At 40.8% G+C, this 22,927-nt stretch overlaps 1 protein-coding gene across 4 annotated transcripts in view; it reads left to right on the forward strand.

The window, feature by feature from the left end:
- TMCC1 (transmembrane and coiled-coil domain family 1) overlaps window positions 1-22,927 on the forward strand; it is a 106,614-nt gene that overhangs the window by 40,614 nt on the left and 43,073 nt on the right. The window contains exon 1 of one of the 4 annotated variants that reach the window (XM_080995528.1): window positions 2,225-2,649. The exons of the other annotated variants lie outside the window; for them this stretch is intronic. Coding sequence (XP_080851654.1) covers window positions 2,611-2,649 — 39 coding nt within the window. The 5' untranslated portion in view covers window positions 2,225-2,610. Of the gene's footprint in view, window positions 1-2,224; window positions 2,650-22,927 lie in introns of those variants that run through there. 4 annotated transcript variants of the gene reach the window in all.

Here is a 22,927-nt window from a genome sequence, read left to right on the forward strand (position 1 = left end):
GATATTCCTACATCACACAAAGCTTCCAGAAAGTGCAACTTTCTCTTATGCTCTCTACACCAAGTAAGAGTAGCTTAGATGCTCTCCTGTTGTGGATGGAGATGAATGGATGGCAGTCCTTGATGCCTCCAATGGTGATAAAGCTTGAGCCAGACTTGTCTGTGACTCAGCTGATCAGATGCATCATGAATGCAAGAAACTAGTCAATCAACAATGGTGAAGATTTTTAGAAAAACCAAGTTATACTGTATGTACTTGGATTGTATCAAAATCTAACATGGCGTAAGAAGCTATCACCAGTATATCTTTGAAACCACCTTAATGATGAACTCAATTTTTATGCAAGAATGTCAGGAATGAAAACAAAGTTAGCTTCCATGGCTGATACAGTAAGGTGTTTGATGGAAAAAGAGTGAATAGATATAGGGTTGTCTTCAGTGTTGCTGTTTTCTAACGGGAGTATTTTCTTTCTGATTCCCTTTCTCCTCTATATCCCCCTGTACACTTCAAAATCTGACCCAGGAAGTATGTGGGACCTTTGAACAGCCTGGTAGGTGACACAGGAAGCTTTAGGAGAAAGAGGAAACTTGGGGGGGGGGGGAGAAACCCCTTTACTAAAACAAAATCTTCCACAAATGGAAAGACAGCATTGGGGCGGGGGGACGGGACCATAGAAAATGCATGTAAAAATGTTTCCATGTGTTTAACATCAGGGATGTTAAATTACAGTGGTACCTCGGGTTACAGGCGCTTCAGGTTACAGACTTTGCTAACCCAGAAATAGTACCTCGGGTTAAGAACTTTGCTTCAGGATAAGAACAGAAATCATGCTGCAGCGGCGCGGCAGCAGCAGGAGGCCCCGTTAGCTAAAGTGGTGCTTCAGGTTAAGAACAGTTTCAGGTTAAGAACGGACCTCCAGAACAAATTAAGTTCTTAACCTAAGGTACCACTGTACTCTGGAAGAGTTAATATTTGATCTTTGGTATGCTTTGCAATAAGTATGGTTAGCATGGTCACAATGGCTACGCAGTTCAGCCATATTTTAAGATTTGTCCTTGCTGTTTTCATTCTAGATTTCTAGAACATGCAATGTGTTTCAGTTAAATGATTTCAAATTCTTAGACCACATGTAATAAGCTTCCATACCCATTCAGAGTTTCTTAACATAGCTTCTGAGCTACACATGTTGGAGGTGGCAGGGAATGAGTTAAGAATGTCATCCTTTCCAGCTTTGAAAACCCTTTATTTGTATTGCATCAGTGCCTAAAGCCTAGACTAGGTTGGGCCCCATTGTGTGATGGCTTATTAAGCAAACACATAGTAAATGACCCTGCTTGAACTAGTGCAGCAGAACTATATGTGGGTGCTCTGTGCATGCAAAACCAAAAAGGCTGTAATAATTCTGGATGACGTGCACATGCACATGTGTAGTAGTTGGAAATGTAACCTGCACCTCATTCTGCTGTTCTGTCTGCAGTCTCTGGTCTAGCAATTTGGCACTTGCAAGTGGTGTGAATGCCACAGTATTCTTACTTCCTCAAGGGCAGACAGAGTTTTGGGGCACAGACATCAGTCAAAAGTTCCAGTTCTTGAATTCAGTTTTCCAAGTGAGATTTTTGTTAGGTATAATTTGAAGCAACAGAGTGAAAAGATTTAAGCTGGTGGTAAAATATTCTCCTCTTTAAATATTTTCTCTGGCATGATGCTGTCTGGGCTCTTGTGAGTGCTGCAACAGACCTCAGTTTCTTGTTAATCATTTGCTGCTTTTTTTAGCCCCTTGAAGCAAAGCAAACACCTCTAATTTGCTTTGGAGTTGAGCAAAGTTGATGTCATTGCTGTAGTATGTGTGGTTGTACCTGATGATCGCTCAAAGAGGTGAGACCTCAGCATGTGAATAAGAGGAAATGTGTAGCCAGTAGTACTAGGCACAGCCCTGCAGCTGCTGAGCCCAGAGTAGGAGAGAGTCTTGCTTCCTCTGAGCCATTGTTAACCATCTATCTCCCCACCCCCACCTACCCTCTGAGGCTTGAGCAAGCTAGGCTGCATTTTGCAACAAGGGCAGAAGAGTAGATCTTGCATGTGTTTTTATAAAGCTGACACCCACAAGAGGGAGGCTGCTTAAATCTTAGTGAGGATTGTTTTGGCTGTTTACCCTCTTACCGGTACTTCAGGCACATGCCTGCTAACCGCACCCTGAATTAACTAGAGCAGCGAGTCAGTCCCGTCCAAGGCTCAGGTGGTTCCGCGGCAACATTTAGCTAATGAATCTAGAGAGGGGGGTGGTCCATCTGTCAGGACCCTTCACAGCTGACTCACAGGAAGTGTTAAAAAAGCTTGGCACAAGGGTGATCAGCTCCAGGATTCTGCCCCTCCTCTCATTCCCTCGCTGTCTTTGCCTGCATGTTTCACAAGCTCGTTTTTTGGAAGAACAATGAACTGATTTGAAGTTTTAAGACTGGGAGGGTTCCCCTTGGAGTTCGCCCGTCTAGTAGGCTGCAGGATGTGTTGCTTGACACAGTTTTAGACAGCTGTCAGTCTGTCTTCTTTGCTCTTTGCTTTTCCCTTCCCGTTCCCCTGGTGGATTGCTTTGTCTGGAGAAAAAAGGTGACCATGGTCCAGCGCTTCAGCCTCAGGAGGCAGCTATCAAAGGTAGGTGACTTCTGCCATCAAGATCTGTGGGACTGTCATCATTATCACATTTCTCTCGTAGAAGAGAAATCTCTGCTTGTACGGAGGAGGTGGGCGGGGGTCTGGTGTATTGAGAGGAAGCAGCTCTGCCTTTTGTTCTTCCCTCTAACAGACACAAAGGTTTTTTAGAGCAAATTGTCCACTGGCAGACAGGGTTTTCCCCCCTTTCTGCAAATCCAGAGCTATGGACTCGGGTGAGCCTGCTGCTCTTTTGGCTTTAATATCTAGCATACTTGTGTGATACAGAAGAAACAAGACTCATATTAATATACCACAATATGAGCTCAATGGAAAAAGCAAGGTGGAATGGAACACATGGACTTTCTGCATAGGATAGTATTTGACTGATAACCACCTAGCAAAACAGAGGGAAGCTGCTGCTGCCTATTCAAAAGTATTAGTCAGGAAGAACAAAGGAATTGTTCTAAAGAAATTCTGCTGCTTAATATTTTCCATCTCTTTTGTGTGTTAAGATGGCTTTTTGAAAAATGGATATTTTTCCAAATTTGGACATGTAGTTAAGTTTATTCTGTAAACCTATCCTTTAGTTGCTTTCTCTTTTAAAAAAAATCAGAAAAGGTTAAAAGCTGAATAAAATGAGGGCCTTAAATACCTTTTGGATAAGACAGAATTTAGTTATGAATCAAATACTGTGGACATCATCTGAATTATAGGGTCTTGGGCCTCAAGCTTTATACCCAGTTTGGATTTATTGAAAAAAATGAAACAAACCCTTATTCTGTACCTCTTTCACTAAAATGCCTGTAAAGGCTTTCTTTTTTGTGTTAAATGCAGTGATCAGCAGCTGAATGCTCCATTTAGGTCAAAATGCACTCCCTGCAGACAGTCTATTGGGAAGCTTTAGGGTGTTGCAATGAACTGGCATTCCATATGACCCTTTTCAGAGTTCATCAGCATTTTTGAAATAGCAAAGCGATGAGCATATCAAATATCAATATAAAAATTGGGATTTGGCAACTGGAAACAGACCTATTTTTCTCCCTCCCCTTGCATGTGTCCACACACACACACACACACAGTGACTTTATTTCCCCAGTGCTAAATTATTTACTTGCAAGTAATCCCAGAAAGTATGCTGAGGATCTGAGCATATAGATCATATCAGTACCGAACCTTTCTTCCTAGTGTTGTTACAAAGGGAAATAAGCAGTATCATTGAAATAGTTAAAATTGCTTTATGCCTAGGTCCACTCACTCATCTGAAATAAGCTGTAAAATCTGATGATCATTGTTTGAGCATTATTGGGAATGTGAAGTGGGTGTGTTCAAATAGTTGTATGAAGACTCTACTGTTGTTAAATAAAAAAAATGGCATGCAACGACTTCACATGGTTTCTGTAGCTATGTTCTTCCACAAAAGAAACCTATTCTCACTGACTTCTGAATCTTACATTAAGTCAAGGGAGGCCAGTTTGTGGCCTTAAGGTTCTATATAATTTGATCCCAATATTATGGTTCCCCATACTGTGCAGTCATAAGGGCTAAAAATTTGCTTTTTAAAACAATCTAAACTGCATTTCTCAATGGGTACAGAACACATGCATTTCTGTCATGTATTCTATACCCATTATCACTCTCCATGGATCCCCCCCTCACAGATTTTGGTGCATAAACAATTTGGGCTTCTATGGGTGGGTGGTGAGTTGGATGGTATCTGAGGGTTGCTCCTTCTGATTTGTAAGTGGTAGTGTTTGAGGATTCTTCAAATTTGGAATGCATTTTCCCTGTGAATGAATTTCACATGTACATTGAATCTACAGTCTGCAGTTACTGCAAGGTACAAGAGCCTTGTGCCCTGTTCATATGATACAGTATGGAGTAGATCATATTGCCTTCCTGAGTCTGTGTCAGGGCAAGACTTTGCTGCTAATAATGCCAATAATGTGGTAATGCAGCAGTTCCAACCTAATGCAAGAGTGCCTGGGAGAACATCTCAGTGCTCAAAGGTTCTCTGATCATAGGAATGTACACAATCAGTTGCACCTAATTATCCCTTATAGCATACCATCAACTATACCAGCGTCAGTAATTTGAGCATAGTTATTAACACTTTCAACAGCAACACTCCTGGTAGCCAAGGAATATTTTGCAGTAGGAAAAATACTACTAATAGGATATGGCTACATGTATGGCCTTTCTAGTGTAGCACTCTTTTTGCCTTACCTCCCATTAGTCTTAAGTTAACAGTTTAATCACAGTTTGTTGTTGTTTAGTCGTTTAGTCAAAAATGCTAGAGCTTACTACAGTTACTAACCTTGGGTTAAGAACTTAATTCGTTCAGGAGGTCCATTCTTAACATGAAACTGTTCTTAACCTGAGGTACCACTTTAGCTAATGGGGCCTCCTGCTGCTGCCGTGCCACCGGAGCCCGATTTCTGTTCTCATCCCAAAGCAAAGTTCTTAACCCAAGGTACTATTTCTGGGTTAGTGGAGTCTGTAACCTGAAGCGTCTGTAACCCGAGGTACCACTGTACTTCCAGTCACAGACAAATTCAGAAAAGTGGAGATGGGAGTAATGAATTTGCAATATGAGTATAAATTAAATTTGCTTAACTTCTGATTGGTGATATCGCCCCTCCCCCCAATTTGTTCTTACTACTTTTATATCATGAAAACAAGTTGGACTACAGAAGTAATGCTCCAAATTGCTTAACTGTGCTTAAGCTCCCGGGAAGTCAGGTATATTCCTTAGTATATTAATATGATTCAGCATTTTTATACAAAACAGTCAATTATTTTTATAACAGAGTTTAAAAAAAATGAAGTTACTCAAGGGCTACTGAAAGCTGTCCAGAAAAATAATCTCAAACTTTGGGTGAAGGTGGGATGGGGGGTCAGTCTAAAGTTTAAAATGGCCTTAGAGAGCTCATGGAAATTGCTTTTATAACTAGAACAGTTCATTTAGCAGAACATCTGACCACCTATTTTATATAGCAGTTGTAGTGTATTCAATATTAGTTGTCTTAAGCATTTCATTTAATGTGTTGCTGGCATTGGACTCCCCTCCCCTCTTTGCTATGGGAAAAAGTTATATCTCAGCTCAGTGCTTTCCCCTAGCTGGGTGGGGCACAGGAAGGGAGTGGACAAACCCAAGTCCCTCTCCTGATTTTGGCTGAACTAGAATCCTGAGAAGGCATTATCATCTGAATAGCTAAGGGTAAAAATAGTTTATTTCATAACCTGCCTGAACTATATAGGTAGGATAATTTGGAACATCTGAGTGAATATCACAATAGGCAACTCATTTTGGGAAGCAAGGGATCATCAGTCATGCCACAACACAATGGATTTTATTTATTTATTTCTTCTTAATATATGTGTCGTCTTATCAGAAATGTCAGGGAGGTAAGACTCAACAACCCACATAGTTGACACTTCCTTTCCCCTTCCTTCCATTCTGGAACAAAATTGTACTAAACCGTAAACACTTATGAAACTAAGTATAGGTGTGTCTCCAATTCACATGTTCTCTCTTCCTCCAGTGTAGCCGCAAGGAGGAATTTGGAAACTTTCACTTCTGTTAGATTAACACAGTTTGCCAGGTCATCCAAACCTGACAAACTGTGGTTGTTAATATCTAATAGTTGATTGAAACCACTAGCTTCAAACCATGATTTGAGAAGGTTCAGCAAAAAGTACTTGTAGTTACACAAAATTGTGGCAAACTTTGTTGCATCAAACTGTTGGTAGTCTAAAACAGAAGTGAAAGTTTCTGATCATGTCCTTGCGGGTGTGTCAGAAAAGGAAGAGGAAGCACACCTATGCTTAGTCCTTGTAATGCAAACCCTTCCACTTTGTAGGCAAGCGCTTCTTTGGTTACCTTTATGCTAATCCATTGGGAGCATGTAGGGGACCCAGACTGTGTATATGGTGTGTATATGGAATGCTTAGTTGTAGTGCAGATCTAATAAACTTTAGGTAGATGCCCTGATCTGGAAACAGCTTTTTCTGAAAAACCCTTAAAAAACCAAATATTTGATTTGATGTTTGTCTTAAAAGTTTCCTCCCTACTATCTCCTTAAATGGAAATCATATGGGCAAATGAACTAGACATATGAATTCTACCTTGGGAGTTGAGCTAAAAAATAGGCTAGACTGCAGTGTATGCAGTAACGCAACACCTGTCTCCTTGAAGAAAAAATTGCTGACAAGCATTTGCAGTATTGTAATTGTTTTTGCCAGCTTAATGAAATATTAACAAATGAAATGGTAGATGGCTTTCCTAACTAGGGAAGTAGTTGCAGCTGTTAGTCTGACAGCTGCTGCCATGTGCAGGTCAGTTGAAACCACCTGTCCATGACATCTGTTCCATGCAGTGAACTGTTTTCCTTGCAAAGTTGCTCATGCTACATGGCTTGCTGCTACAGCATTATAGACCATGCAGAAGTGACCAAACAGCATGTAATGCCAGTTCCTACTCTGATTTACTGCATAGAGCAGCCTCCCGGTAGCTTTTGTATTTTCTAAAGTATCCCTGACTTAAAGAACATAGACCTTTTCTTTGTTAGTGTCAGATGACCAGTCTTTTGGACATGTTTCTTGGCAATGCGTATGTCATGAATGCTAAGCTGATTAGGGAAGCACTTCAATATTTTTCCTGGAAAAACTCCTTCATTCTTTGTCCTTTAAGATATTCTCCTATTACTCCTTTTGTAACATTAGATCACACTTAGTAATTTAAGTTGCTTTGAGTAATGGTGTATAATGACAAATGGATCTTATAATAAGGATGGGTGAGATCATGGTTCATATACACTCCCAAAGTAATCACTTCTATGAGGTATAATAAAATAACACAAGCTAACAGCTTCTAGTTTCTGTAGACAGAATGGTGTGCCCTGGCCTACCAGTTCATCCTCATAAGCTGATTGCCAGTTGTGGGTTTTTATTTGGAGGAGGGAGGGTGTAGAGAGGAGTTACTGTAGTACAACACAGAGGCATAACTTTTGGTTCATTTAATTAGAATGAAAAGTGAGTTATCTATAAAAGAGAGCTTTACGAGCTATTCTCCTGAGTGAATACTTGTCCCCAAAAGTTTATACGCAGTACTAAGAATATGAATCTAGATTTGGGATGTTCCAGCCATTCTTCTGGGGACAATGAGCTTATTTAGCTCTGTGGGATGCTTTCCTGTAAGTCCCCGTAGTAATTGGATTGACCTTTAGCGATACACAGGGGTGCTTCATTTCTGTACTCTTGAGACAGCTGAATTTTTTGAGGTTTATTAGGTGTTTGCTTGAGGCAATTTCTACAAACAGGCCCAGCAACAAGTACTTTAAAATACATAGTTGTTATGTATTCTTCATTCTCTTAAAGCAGGGTGGTCCAACTTTTATACCAGCCACAAGGTGGGCCACAAGAGTACTTGGACATGGAACCCATGGGCCGCACTCTGCCTTGTTCCATGGGAGGGGAGGAGGGAGGCCAAAATTTTACGCCCCCCTCACAGCCCTAGGGCAGTGGGTATCAAGCGCTGCCAAGGGCTGCCAAAAGAAGGAAGAATGTAACAATTCGGCTCTTGCATAAAAGTGGGTCAACTTAGATGCGGAAATCTCAGATACTGTTAAGTGTATTACCAAGATCCAGTGTTTCCCCAAACCAGCCTTCACTAACTGTTCTGGCTGGGAGTGATGGGAGTTGTAATACAAAACATCATTCTGGAGGCGTTTGGTTGGCAGAGGTTGTCCTAAACATAGAATCAGCCTTCACAGTCACTTACAGACACACCGTTAATACCACATTCATGGAAGACAATCTTAGTCAGCTCCAAGTGATCTCCAAAAGAGAAGAAACACAAACGATAATATATGGTAGATATCCCTCTGCTGAAGGAAGGCAGAACAGGGAGGGAGGGAAATTTTTGAGATGCTTCATCTCTTTCCAGACCTTCCAGAGCAGGCTCTCTTTTTTTTTTTTTGCAGGGGTGGGGAAGGGAATGGGGTAGGGGCAGGGGTAGAAGAATGATCAAAAATTGTCTCCCTCACTGAAGGTCACCAATTGGATACCACCAGTTTTTCCCTTTGAGCCATCCCTGGATGTGAATTTTAAATTGTAAAAGAAAGCAGAACTAAATCCTTGGAGAGACTAGAAAGTTCACAAATCATGTCTCTTTCCAGGGCAATGTATGAAATATATACACAGTGTTATTAATTTGTCATACAGAGTTACAGGCAGGCAGCAGATGTTAAAGTGCACTCCCTGTCTACCTGGGGTATATGATCTGTTGTTTTTCCTTTCCCACTGGAGGTATACACTATGTAGGATAGTAGTAGTATTAAAGACAAGGAATAACTTTTACTTGGAAATTTTAACATATTACGCTAAAACTATGATTAAAAACTATGAGCAAGATGCAGGGAGGGGCCAGCTGGCTAGATCACTTCCAGTTCAGCTGTCTCCTTGACATCTTTCTTGGTTCTGATGTATTTAAGGCCATTTGTGGGAGAACTGGTGGTTACAGCATAATTCACCCTCATTTTGGGAAAACAGCAGGCTTCATACATCCGGCTCCCAAATACAATTTGGCATTCAGGGACTTACTTCAACTATTCTTGATCGTAGACATTGTGTGGCATTTCCTGCTCTGTTCCTTCAGAATAATAAACATGAGAAATGCCTGTTGGTTTTTTATTATTATTAATTATTATTATTATTATTATTATTATTATTTATTTATTACATTTATATACAACCTTTATCTTCCAAGGATTTCAAGGTTCATCCTCACAAAAACATTGTGAAGTAGATTAGGCTAAGAGATGGTGTCTGGCCTAAGGTCACTCAGTGAGCTTCATGGCTGAGTGGGGTTTTGAACCCTGCTTTCCCAGGTCCTAGTCCAACACTAACCATTATGCCACACTGGTTCTCTTTTTGTCAAACACCAGGGGCATAAAGGTTCTAGAATGTGTCTGATGCTCTTGTCCTCAACAATTCCTTTTTTTAAATAGGAGTGATTTCATCAGTGGCATTCAGTACCTCTTATCAGCTCAGGAATCTTGTGATACTTCCATACAGAGTTTAAGAAAATATTTTTAGCTGGCAGCTTCAAACTTCTAGGCCACTTGCGCAGCATAAAGAATCACTGCATATGGAATTTTGTTCTGTTGAGATGAGACACAGCTATTTCTTGAATGTCAATTCTAGCTTGTATGGAACTGTTCACGTAAGACCAATGGGGACCTCTAGGGGTCCACGGCCCCATCCTTTGCCTCTTCCCAACTATTTTTCGTCATTTTTGCATGATAACATCACAAATTTTATTATCTGTTTTACCGCTATGCAAATTTTCAATATAATGGCAAAAATCGGTTTTGAAATCACACCACGATAACGATTTTTACCCAGCATCGTGCAGCGATATATTGTTAAACGCACATGGGTGTAGCCAGGATTTTTGTTGGGGGGGGCAGGCTTTTGTCATCCGGAGGAGCCTTGGATGCCTATATAAAGCACCATAGCCCTACACTCGCTTACCTGGGAGTAAGGCCCACTGAACACAGTGTGGCTTTCTTCTGAGCAGACACTTCATTATTTAGTAGATGCAAGTCAGCAGCACCAAATGACCCTGCTCGGCTAGGATGTCACCTCGTGCCTTGCAGAGCTGGGCCAATGCTGTCGATGGGCCCTGTGACCTTCATCAACATCCACTAGGTGTTGGGGTGGATTGTACCCTGCACCTTGCAGACTCAGGCCCAGGCTGCCAATGGGACTATCACTGGCGGCAGCAACAAGTAGCTGTGGCTTGCCCAGCCTTACCCATTGCCACCCTACCACCACATTTTCGTATATTTATCTTACATCTTATTATTTATGTGGAAATTGCTCAGTTTGGTCATGCACTTTTTGATGTTTGTTTATTGTTTACGACTATTTTTGTTATGTTTGTAATTATGTATTTTTTATGTTGTAAACCTCCTTGAGCAAGGTTTGAACTATGGAAAGGAGGCAGACAATTTTTTTAAGCTTTTTGTTTGCAGTAAACCTAGTATTCCTTACCTGGTAGAATGCTATAGGTGTATGTATAGCAAATGGACTTGGAGGTTGTTGTTGTCGTAGTAACATTTATATCTTTTCAGTTGCATATTAATACCTCTCTTAGTGTCAGATTAATCAGTGGGAGCAACTGATTTATTCTTCAATTTATATTAAATTCAAATTCTTCAATTTATTGAAATGATTGTAGTTGTATGTAAATAGCTTTCATACTTTTAAGTGCAGTAAAGGAAATGGATGGTTGCTCTGAATTGAGGTAACTGCACATTTATTTCCTTGTATTTTTGGATTTAGTGCTCTTTTAATTGTTTCGCATTTGGACTGCACACTAATACCTACTTATATACTTCACACTCCCCCTCTCTCCTTGTATCCTAAGAAGTACAGGTTTTTTCCAGTGAGATTTTTCCATTGGCACTTTGTAATGATTTAGTAGGTTGATAATTAACTGAGGTTAATACTTCAGCAAATAGAACCGTTCCTCATCTGCTTTGTCTTTGTAAAATTGATTCAAGTGTAATAAGCACAGTTGCAATCTCTGTGCTTTACATATACTGTGGCATATATACAAAGCTGCTAAAACAGCATTTGTTTCATGAAAAGTAAATATTCTGTTAACTAGAATGACAGTTTTACATATGGCTTACAAGCATCAGCATCATCATCATCATCAAGGAATGCTTATAAAGACCTTTGAATGACTGTTCTTTGAGGTGCCATTTGAATGATAGCGTAAAGAAATGTACTTTTATCTGTGATGGTTATAGCTTTTTAGGATTGTGTTGTGAACATGAAGTTTGTCTTTTCTTCTCCAAAACTCTTTTGGAGGCTATTGAATTGCATCTTTCTTTCCAGAAGAGGGAAGTTAGTATAATTGCATTTTGTGCTACTATAAATAGTAGTAAATGTTTACATTATGAAGCTATTATTTCTATACAAAGTGCATATTCAGTCCTTTCCTGGGCTTGTTCATTGTTCAGTATTCTCTGAATTACAAAGAGTAATTGACACAGACAAGGGAGTAGAGGCCACATCGAATTGTTTGAGATTTGATTGTTTGAAATCCAATTCTTCATTTCAGTTCACATACTGGAAAATTTTGACAATACTTAATTCTGTTGCAGGTTTTTTATCTAAATGCAATCAAGACTGGAATTCTCTTTTGTGACAGCTGGTTTTTTTCCTAGCTCATGCTTTTCCATTATCCACCTCTCACCTTATTTCCTGCCTTATGGGTTGTCCGCAAACTGGTTTTCTGTTTTCCTGTAATTAACCCTAAATAGAAGTTAAGCCAGGGGTCAGCAACCTTTTTCAGCTGTGGGCCAGTCCACCGTCCCTCAGACCATGTGGTGGGCTGGACTATATTTTGAAGGGGGAAAAATGAACGAATTCCTATGCCCCACAAATAACCCAGAGATGCATTTTAAATAAAAGCACACATTCTACTCATGTAAAAACACACTGATTCCCAGACCGTCCACGGGCTGGATTGAGAAGGCAATTGGGCTGCATCTGGCCCACGGGCCTTAGGTTGCCTACCCCTGAGTTAAGCAATCTGAATCTCTTTTGCGTTTAAGCACAAAAGACTTAAAAGAAGAAATACCGTGTCATAACCAGTGACAATGTAGCAACTGGGAGTGATTTTGCTTTCTAAAAACATCCCTGTCTGATTACCTATCTAAGATTCACTTTCTTCTTGGAGGAAAGGTGAGATATAAATATAATAAATAAATAAGTTGGTGAAAAACACGGGAATTATGGATTCGATCATGGGATGAAGCTCTTTTTCAAAAAATGCTTGATTGCATTTTATTCTACACATCATGAAACTGATGTATAGTAGGCTGTTAATAACTGAAGTTCTGTGTCTGACTGTAGCTGCCCAGAAATGCTATGGTCTAAGTTCACTTTATGAAAATTGTCATAGAGGAAATTTAAAAAGTGACAGATACTCAGGGTCCTCATTTAGACCATTAGTGGAAACAAACTGTATGCAAAACATATAGTTAGTTTCTGCTAATGGTCTAAATGAAGACATTGAATACCTGCTGCTCAGATAATGTTCCTTGCAACTTTTTGTCATCAAATTTTCTTTCTGTCCTTGGCCATCTCCCCACAAAACAATGAAAATGTTCCAGCACAGTGATCTTATTGCACAAAATGATTCACTATTTTAAAAATTATGTGTGCTACTCAGATGCTTACCTATATGTTTCTTGAGTGATCCTTTGAGTTTGACTTACGTAAAAAAATATTTGCAAGGGATCTTGATAACATACACCTCATGTGTGCTGCTACATGTGCAAAGGTTTCAAAAGTGTTGAATGATGTAAGATTTGCTATCTACTCTATTCATAAACATCTACCATTTACTGATATTTGTAATAAGTGTGGTATCCAGACAGATGATATCCACAGAGTCTTGCACTTGTGGATCAACAAATCTTTTAAGATCGCTTGTTCTTTTATGTGCAATCAGCAAACTTTTCACCCAGAATATCCACTACTAACTGCCAGTGCTTTCAAATAATATTACAAATATTGTTGATCACACAATCTTAGATCAGGCTGCATGGAGATTAGGTTGCTATTACAGGTTGCTATTGCAACCCAGATTGCTAAATACGTATCCTTACTCTTGCTGAAGGCCCATTTTTGTTGTATCTGTGACTCACTGTGGATACCTTCTGGTAGATGGAAATGGAGTGGCCAGATACCAGGCTTTTTCTTCACAACCTCTTCTTCTGAAATTACACGAATAGTACTTTTGTTAGGTGTTTGGAAAGATTGCAGTTTAGAATGTAATTACATATGATGTCCATGGTGTATGTGGCTTGCTTGGCATAATTTGCAGTGTGCACAATTTTAGGTTACTACCGTATTTTTCGCTCCATAGGGCGCACCTGACCATAGGGCGCACCTAGTTTTTAGAGGAGGAAAATACGGAAAAAAATATTCTGAATCAAATGTTGCACTAAACTATTTAAAGCAGCAAAGCGGGCGGCTCCTGTCCGCTTTGCTGCTTTAAACTGAGCCTCAGAGGAGGGTAGGAAGGGGAACCATGGCTTATCTAAGTCCAGTTAATAATGCTAAGCCTGACTTATGGCCATCGAGATGAGCCTGGCCGTCTCAGTGGAAATCTGGGGAGGCTGGGGTGGACTTTCAGTGGTCAAAGTGTGGTTATGTCTTCCTGCCCGGCATCTATTTCCTGCCCTCTTTCCCCCCTGCACCCCCGCACCCTGCTTCGAGGGAAGGAAGCGGAGCCATGGATCCTCTGCTCGCAACTGCAGTGGATTCCCTCCACTTTGAAGCAGGAAAGTGGGAGAGGAGCTGCTTACATGAGTGTAAGCTGCTCCCCTCCCGCTTTGCTGCTTCAAAGGGAGCCCAGGAGGAGGGAATCTGCTGCAGCCGCAAGCAGTGGAGGATCCATGGTCCCCTTCCTTCCCTCCTCCGTAGTTGCTTTGAAGGAGGAAAGTGGGAGAGGAGCTGCTTACACGAGTGTAAGCTGCTCCCCTCCCACATTGCCGCTTCAAAGCAATCACGGAGGAGGGAATCCGCTGCAGCCTCTAGCAGCGGAGGATCCATGGTCCCCTTCCTTCCCTCCTCCGTAGTTGCTTTGAAGGAGGAAAGTGGGAGAGGAGCTGCTTACACGAATGTAAGCTGCTCCCCTCCCACATTGCCGCTTCAAAGCAATCACGGAGGAGGGAATCCGCTGCAGCCTCTAGCAGCGGAGGATCCATGGTCCCCTTCCTTCCCTCCTCCGTAGTTGCTTTGAAGGAGGAAAGTGGGAGAGGAGCTGCTTACACGAGTGTAAGCTGCTCCCCTCCCACATTGCCACTTCAAAGGGAGCCCGGGAGGAGGGAATCTGCTGCAGCTTCCCCCACCTCCCGCAGAAGCCGTGCGCTCTTTAAAGGGGCTGCGCGGCTTCTCCTGGCTTTTCTGGGATTCCCCCACCTCGTAGAAAAGCCTGCAGGAGCCGCACAGCCTTTAAAGAGGGCGCCGCTCTTGGAGGCTTTTCCCCCAGGAGGGAGAAGGGACTGATGCGGCCAGTCAGTCCCTTCTCCCTCCTGGAGAAAAGAGCGCACGAAGCTTGTGTGCGGCTCTTGAGGGCTTTTCCCGCCTGCCTCCCCCCTGCATTCGCTCCATAGGACGCACACACATTTCCCCCTGCTTTTTGGGAGGGAAAAAGTGCGTCCTATGGTGCGAAAAATACGGTATATTTTATTTTTCTGGATTGCTTTTTGCAAATTGTCTTACTTTCCAAGCAAAGCCTATTTCTTCTGATACTCAGCACAGATACTTTGTAGCATGCAGCCAGTTTATTCTTTGAAACTATGACTGGTTTTAGTTTTAGAATGTTTCCTTTTAAGCAACTTAATGTGTAAAAGAAATAACCAGAATAGATACTGTGTTCTAATTTGCACTCCATAATTTAGTAGCAGTAGCTCCCACCACCCTTCAAACATATCTGAAGACTTAACTATGTACAAACACTTTTGCAACCCGTATTAACCACCATGGTACAAAAGGAATTATATTCAAAAGGAATGAATTTCTGGTACTTTGAAACAAAATATAGCCTTTAAAAACTGTTTTCCCCAAAATTCAAAACTCCTTGAAACATAATAACATAAAAATCAACAATAAATTGTTGTGTTCTAAATAGCTAGTCACATATAGCTATGAACAAAAGTCCTCTAGATGAGGTGGGGGCCAAAATCCTTGCGTTCAGATGGCACATAAATTGAGTAGGACAGGTATGAAAAGGTGGAAAGCCTTTTCAGCTTGAGAGTTATATTCCATCAAGTGCAACAGCTGTGAGAAAGGCAAATTCCATGTTAGGGGTAATTAGGAAAGGGATTGCAAATAAAACATTGAATATAATAATACCTTTAAAAAAATAATATGGTTGCTACTACACTAGGAATGCTGTATACAGTTCTTGTTGCTGCACCTAAAAAGGATATTGTAGAGCTGGAAGAGAAGGCAACCAAAATGAGCAAAAAGCTGGAGAAACTCCCCTGTAAGGTAGGGTTGCCATATTTGAAAAAGTAAAAACCAGGACACCCCAACAATTGTTGACCAGAATTTTTCTCTTGGCTTGCCTAAGATCCAGGGCAAAGCGCCACATTTCGGAAATCCCCCCCCCCCCCCGGATGTCAACTCTGCCTTTGAAATCTTGGTGATGTCTGGGAATATCCGGATGTATGGCAGCCCTATTGTAGGGAAAGTTTACAACATCTGGTGCTTTTTAGTTGCTCTCCAGGAGATATCATGGAGTTCAGCCCCCCCACCCCACCCCCCCAAAAGTGAAGACTTAAACTGGGAAATACATTTGAACAGAATGAACCTTGTTGCATCTTAAAGGCTTAAGATTTATTATGATGTAACTTTGCATGGACTATAGTCCACTTCGTCCGATGCCGCTGGACTCTTAGTTTTACTGCAACAGACAAACACAACCACCCCTTGGAAATTATTTGAGCACCAGGTCTTCTTTACCCTGAAAATCCAAGAGGATTGATGGATTCTATTGCATGTCTTCATTTCATAATACCATTTAATCGAATGAGAAAATGTGGTATTATGCAGAGTTAACCATAGTTCTGCTAAAAATACACTCTAAACATTCTCATGCACAGGGATCGCACATAGTGTGCCAGTAATGCATCTTTATTGAGACTTGATTACACTTTTGTGGCTGAGTATTAGATATAAATAATTGCTTATGACATCTCTAAGAAGTGGTGTAGCCTCAAGCTATCTCTTAAAGCCCTTCCAAATGGAAGAGAGGAACAAATTATATCACAAGAAAACAAAATATGCACAGACAGAAATCATGCATTAAACATAGGGTGCTGCAATCACAGCTGCTTTCATAGCCTCTTCAAATTACTGTTTTCCTTGTGTGCTGTAGTGGTAGACTAACATCACAATACAGGTTCAATAGTACAACTTTTGCAAGTAGATTTAGTGAGAGCTTATAGTGATGGGCATAGATGAGCAAATGTGCCTACCAATACTGAGAGCCTAAGGGGCATTTCATAGAACAGTAGCATTTGTCCGAACTACACCAGCCTTTTCTACATCAGACGTGTAGATTTTTAATGGTAGGTACATTCCAGTACATTTCATTTATCATGTTTATTTCCTGCCTATTCTCCAAGAACTTCCAAGCGAGTGCATGGACCCTCACCCTTTTATCCTCACAACAACTGTTAGGTAGATTAGGCTGAGAGAGAATGTCTGGCTTCTTTCTACAGATAGGTAGCCGTGTTGGTCTGCCATAGTCGAAATAAAAAAATCCTTCCAGTAGCACCTTTAAGACCAACTAAGTTAAACTTAGTTGGTCTTAAAGGTGCTACTGGAAGGATTTTTTTATTTTGGCTTCTTTCTGTTTGTCCTGCTGTATCAGAGGTGGTATTTCCTGCAGCAGACATAACTGTTGTTTAAAGTGTGAGGGAGCTTCAACAGACTTAAGATAATTCCATGGCTGTTCACAGAGGGGCACTAATAATGTTGGAAGGGCAAATGGCAAAAGTCTCATTGCAAACTAGAACAGCCCTCCAAAATGGGAATCGGTTTTGGACATGGGCCTTCAGAGGACCACATGGTGGATAAACTGTCCACTACATAATAAGGCATTCCTCCACAATAAATAGATGTGGGGCCCAAGTTGGTCTTATATCCTTTGTGGTGTATTTTAGCTCTGATTAACACAGCACCACGTTCCCTCATAATGTGGGAAGACTAGTATTTTTATATGAAATAGAATGAATGCACAGACACCACTTGGATGGCTTTATAAGAGGATTCAACTATTCCAGGGAGGAGAAGGTTATCAATAGCTACTAGCCACAATGCCTGTTTTACCTCCATTGTTGGAGGAAGTATGCCTCTCATGTGCTGAGAATCACAAATGGGGAGAGTGCTGGTGCTCTCAGTTCCTGCTTTGAGACTTACCATAGGCATCTGTCTGGACTCTGTGAGAACAGGACGTTGGGCTTTTGGGCTGCTGCTCCTACATTCTTAACAACATTTCAAAAACTTTTACTCCTCTAAGTATTTTTGAAATGATGACCTAGTTGAAGCTTTGTTTTAAACTAACTCTGGGAAGTGCTGTGTTAACCCAGTGTAGCAATTCATAGCCAACAAGTATGTAAACTTTTCAAAAAGTTCATAAAATGATGTAAGCTTGCTGGAGGGAGAGGTGGCTGTTATTCCCTGGGTATTGCTGTGATGTCATTAATGACAAGTGCCAATGTAACATGCCCGCACAGAATTGGAGAAGCAAAGGATATGCAGCTTGGAGAAAGTCACTTCTTCCTAGGAACAAAACCCCAGGGCTGGGAAAATACAAGATCCCTGCAATTCAATTGCAAGCTGGAAGAAATGTTGTTTATATATAATGGGTAGTAATTATGTTGGAAATTTAGTAAAGCCCTAATTGTCACTATTAAAAGGCAGATCCATTGGCCTCAGTTGAATATTTTTGCCATTAATCTTAATGTAAAACCTTGGTTGAGTGACATGATATGAATGTCCAGTATATGTCAACTACATTATTAGTTGCATTGTTGTGTAGAACAGGGTTGTTGAGCACTGTGGAAACCAAATACCCACTTTGTTTTGACTGGAAGGCTTGGTAAAGAATGTCTTTCTGCAGTTGAAAATTCAGTTACAAGCTGCACCTGAGATAATCTGTATGCAAAGGCTTCAGATTGGCTTTCTTTGTACTTGCCTTTGAGAAGTTATTTAAAGCAAGATACAGTGGTACCTCGGGTTACAGACACTTCAGGTTACACGATTTTGGTTGCGCACTGTGCCAAACCTGGAAGTACTGGAACTGGTTATTTTTGGGTTTCGGCGCTTGGTCAGCAACACCAAATCGCAACCCGCATGTGCGCAGACGCGGTGCTGCGGGTTGCGAATGCTGCAGGTTGTGAACGTGCATCGCACACGGATCACGTTCACAACCCAAGGTTCCACTGTACTGATTATTTCTTCTGTTTATAACATGGGAGATTTAAAAGACTATTTTTAAAAAATCAGAAGTTGAATAGATTGTAATTTGATACTGGCTTTTTAAAAAACAAGAAATTGCCTTATAATCAACATAAAGTATATACTATGCACAATCATCTTTTGTTGCTTTCATTAGTTCATCCTTCAAGTGGGTTAGTGTCTTTTGGCATATGTCTGAGGTAAATTTTATAACAGAAATCGGAAAGATATATTAATGTAAAGGCATAGCTTCAAATAAGTGTTTTCTCCCTTTGCCCTCACAATTTAAAATGACTTTCTTGTTGCACCAGTCTTCACACCCACTACAAATACAAACGTGTGCAAACGTGTGCAAACACAAACACACAAGCTACTGTTTGAGCAGAACCAATGAAAGTAACTCCAAGCCATTTTCATAGAGAAAGCCTCAACAGGATTACAGCTGCCTCTAATAGAGTGACCACATGAACTATAAATGAGAGCTTCCCATCTGTTTGGAAGCTGGAATCCAGTAGGCATATACATTTATATCTCACTTTTCCTTCAAGGTAGTATATATAGTTTCCCCCAATCTTATCCTCAAATCAACCCTGTGGAGCAGGTTAGGCTGTGAGAGAAAATTGTGCAAGGTCACCCAGTGAACTTAATGGTGGAGTGAGATTTTCAACCTGAGTCTCCCTCATTCTAGTCCAGCTCTCTGATAACTGTACCACATTTGCCTACTTGGTACCCTTATCACTTTACCCCCAAAGGTGCACTGCTCCATTGTCTCCCAAGACAGATGGATGCCAAACAGCTAGAAGCTGACTCAAACCTCTAACAAGCTCATCCTGCTCCATGTTAGCTTTGGGGTGCTTTGAGAACAGACAAGATAGTTCTTAATGAGATTGCAGCACAGGTGTGCCCTTTGCACACATGAAGTATCAGGCTGTACTTTATCATCATTCACTCGTATTCACTGCAGCTCTGCCAATATCACATATCACTCCTTTCCAATCTGCTGTCTAATTGCCTGAAACAACTTGTGTATGTTCAAACTGCTGTTCTCCTTTTATGCATAATCCACCTCTTGGGAGATGCCATTCTGCTTCTTTCAAAGCCTCCATGGACCTAGGTTGCTACTGTTTAGGCTGCTGGCTTGAGTTCTTAAACATGTTTTATGCCTAATTACACTTAAGAGCTCTCTCCCTTGCTTTTCCTTTTCAGTAAGTGATAGGTTTACTCTTGTATATCCTAAGGAGACAAGTTGATTTATATTTTGGTGGCTTGTAAAGAGCCCCTGCTTTCATTTGTTAAGTTGAATTGGCCAGTGAAGCTCTGTCTTTGAAGGGCAGGTCTTTCAGAAGCAGTTGATTTCTTAACTTCTAATGACGTTTCTTTTGGTGGAATACTAATACTGTAAAAGAGAAGTAAACTCAAAAAGACTTTTATTCTATAAATCACAGTCAAAATTTAGAGGGCCATATATGTAACTTGGTAAGTGTGAGATTGTGGCTCCACTCTTCAGAATCTCATATTCAGCACATAATTTGGCATCCTGAGTTTTTCCAAAATGTATTTAGACTTCGATTATGGAGAAAATACTGGAGGTCTGCTAATGTTATATCTTGACAAGTAAGAAGTTAGAGGGAAAGGAAGACAAGTCGTGACTTTCACTAACCAATAAATCAAGTCTTCCATATCCTGTTCAGCTGTTTGTTTCTCTCCACTCCCTGCCTTAGTTTCCGTTCATCTTCCGCCCCACTTAAAACCACCTTCCCATTAATTCCACCATCCTTGATCCATTTTTATTAAAAACAATCCAAACAAAGGAACAAAACAAAAACAGTTGCTGAAAAGAGGAGTTCCGAATTAAAGGTTCTTAAGCTCAGAATCTGAAATGGATAGCACACAGCCCCTGGTACATATATTTGTATCATTTTTCTTTCTGTCTTTTTTCAACAAAAGCAACGGCTAAAGCTTTTATGATTTTCAGAGTGGTGATATATGTAACAGTGAGAGAGTGACAAGAGAGTCAAACCCTTCAGGACTAGGGATGTCTGGCAACCTTGCTCTAGAGACTGATCACTATAGCTATATGTTCTTCTTGAACAATTCAGCTACTTCTGTAGTGCAGAGCAAGGATGTGCTTTGAAACATGGGCTGGGAATTTTAATACAGCAATGTAGATGCAAGCATAATTATGCCAAGAAGAGGACTGGAGGAACAGAAGGAGGCTGCATTTAAAAGCCATGCAGACCAACCCTTCAAAAAGAGAGGTGAGTTGGAACTGTCTTATTTAAAAATGCCAGGTGTTTTCCCTTACCCTTCCATCTTGTTTTATGCCTTACTTAAGAGCTAGTGCTATTTGCTGTGCCATCTTTGCCTGTTTCCTACCACTTCTTCCTTTACCCTCTGTCAAGTCACAACTATCTAAATGATAATAATACTAACAAAATCCATTGGAATTCCAAACTAGAAACCATATTATTTATAGATGTTCTCCACAAACCCTACATGGACATACCCTCCTACAATTTGCTGATGAGACAGCAACATGAACAAACATATTTAAACACGAGGACTATGCATTGGTGGGTGAGTGGGGCAGCTCAACCTTCTGGTGTGATGTGGGCAACACAGTCTAGATTAGGCTTCCTCAAACTCGGCCCTCCAGATGTTTTTGAGACTAGAATTCCCATCATCCCTGACCACTGGTCCTGCTAGCTAGGGATCATGGGAGTTGTAGGCCAAAAACATCTGGAGGGCCGAGTTTGAGGAAGCCTGGTCTAGATTCAAATGGGCCACAAGCTGAAAATGGAAACTAAAAGTGCAGGCAAGCAGTTGGCTCCAGATGGCACACAAGCCTGCATGTAGCACTAAGTCATGGTTTAGTGTTACAAGGATAAGATAACTTGCCTGTGAGTCCTGGAAAACTTGTTCTCTGCCTTGTAGGCCTTTTCCACCTCGCATGGGGGCATGGGGCCCTAACTGACTCCAGCTACAAATATGTAGCTGAGGCTGCTGAATTGACTCTTGGGCTGGGTTGTTGTTTGAGGGATTTTGGCTGTGGGGGGTGTTGGTGTTGTTAATGCTCTTTTTTGGATCTTTATTACATATATTATTGTGATTTATGTGAATTTTTTTCAGTTTGGTTGTGTATTTTTCATGTTTTATTTATTGTTTATGACTACTTTTGTTATGTTATCATTACATATTTTTCCATGTTGTAATCTGCCTTGAGCATGTTTGAACTATGGAAAGGTGGGAAATAAATAAAATTATGTATGTATGTATGTATGTTTAAGACATAATGGCCCTCTCTGCCTCCAGCACAGCCACAAAACAGAGATTGGAAGTTTAGATTAACCACAATGTAGTATGTTGTCCAAACTCTAAATTGTTGTTAGTTTTAAACTGATTAGTGGAAAGAAATCAGCTTTGTAAATTATGGTTGATTAGTTTTCCACTTACCAGTTAGTCTTAACTGCAGTTCGGGTTCAGGTGACGCAGCAAGCTGTGTGGTTCATCTGAAGTGGAAGTAAACGCTTCCAAACTCATCTGCAGCCACACTGGAAGGGGAGAGCGTAGGATGTGAGCCCTACCTGCTCTGGATTAAACCCAAAACTTTCTGTATGCAAAGCATGTGCCCTGTCACTAAGTTTACAGCTCCACCTGTAATCCTATATAGTAAACTGATGTAAATAAATAATATCAAGAATACAACTCTAGTAGGAAACCTCTTTGTGTTTCTACTCTGGGCGTCAGCAGTAGCTATCATAGGCAAATGAGGACTATTGGAGATGGGGGGGGGCGTTTCCCTGAGAAAGGAGTTTTAAATTTGTGATTGTCTCAGCAAAATTTGGGCAGTTGAAGAACTGGGTAGCCAGTTCATTTGCATTTGTTGCCTCTGTTGTCCATGAAAATAAAAGTCCAGTTAATAAATGCTAAATTGCAAAGTGAGCTCATTCCAGAGCTCAGGCACTCAAGCAGAGTCTCCAATATGCTAGCCCAAATTACACTTTTGGAATGGCTCCTATGCCTTTTTAACAGAGATCCAATATGCAGAATGTATCAGGAAAGCTCAGCTGCAGACTGCAGTCCCAAGCCTCGCCCACTAAGGATTGCATCACTTTTCTCTGTGGGACAATTTCTCTTCCAGTATTTTTGTATGTGAGGCAATTGTTAAAGATACAGGAGCTTTGCCTGAAAAGTTGGCAACATTAGTCATATGCCTCATAAA

Source organism: Podarcis pityusensis (genome assembly GCF_964106645.2).
Source record: "Podarcis pityusensis genome assembly, chromosome: 2".
NCBI lineage: Eukaryota > Metazoa > Chordata > Lepidosauria > Squamata > Lacertidae > Podarcis > Podarcis pityusensis.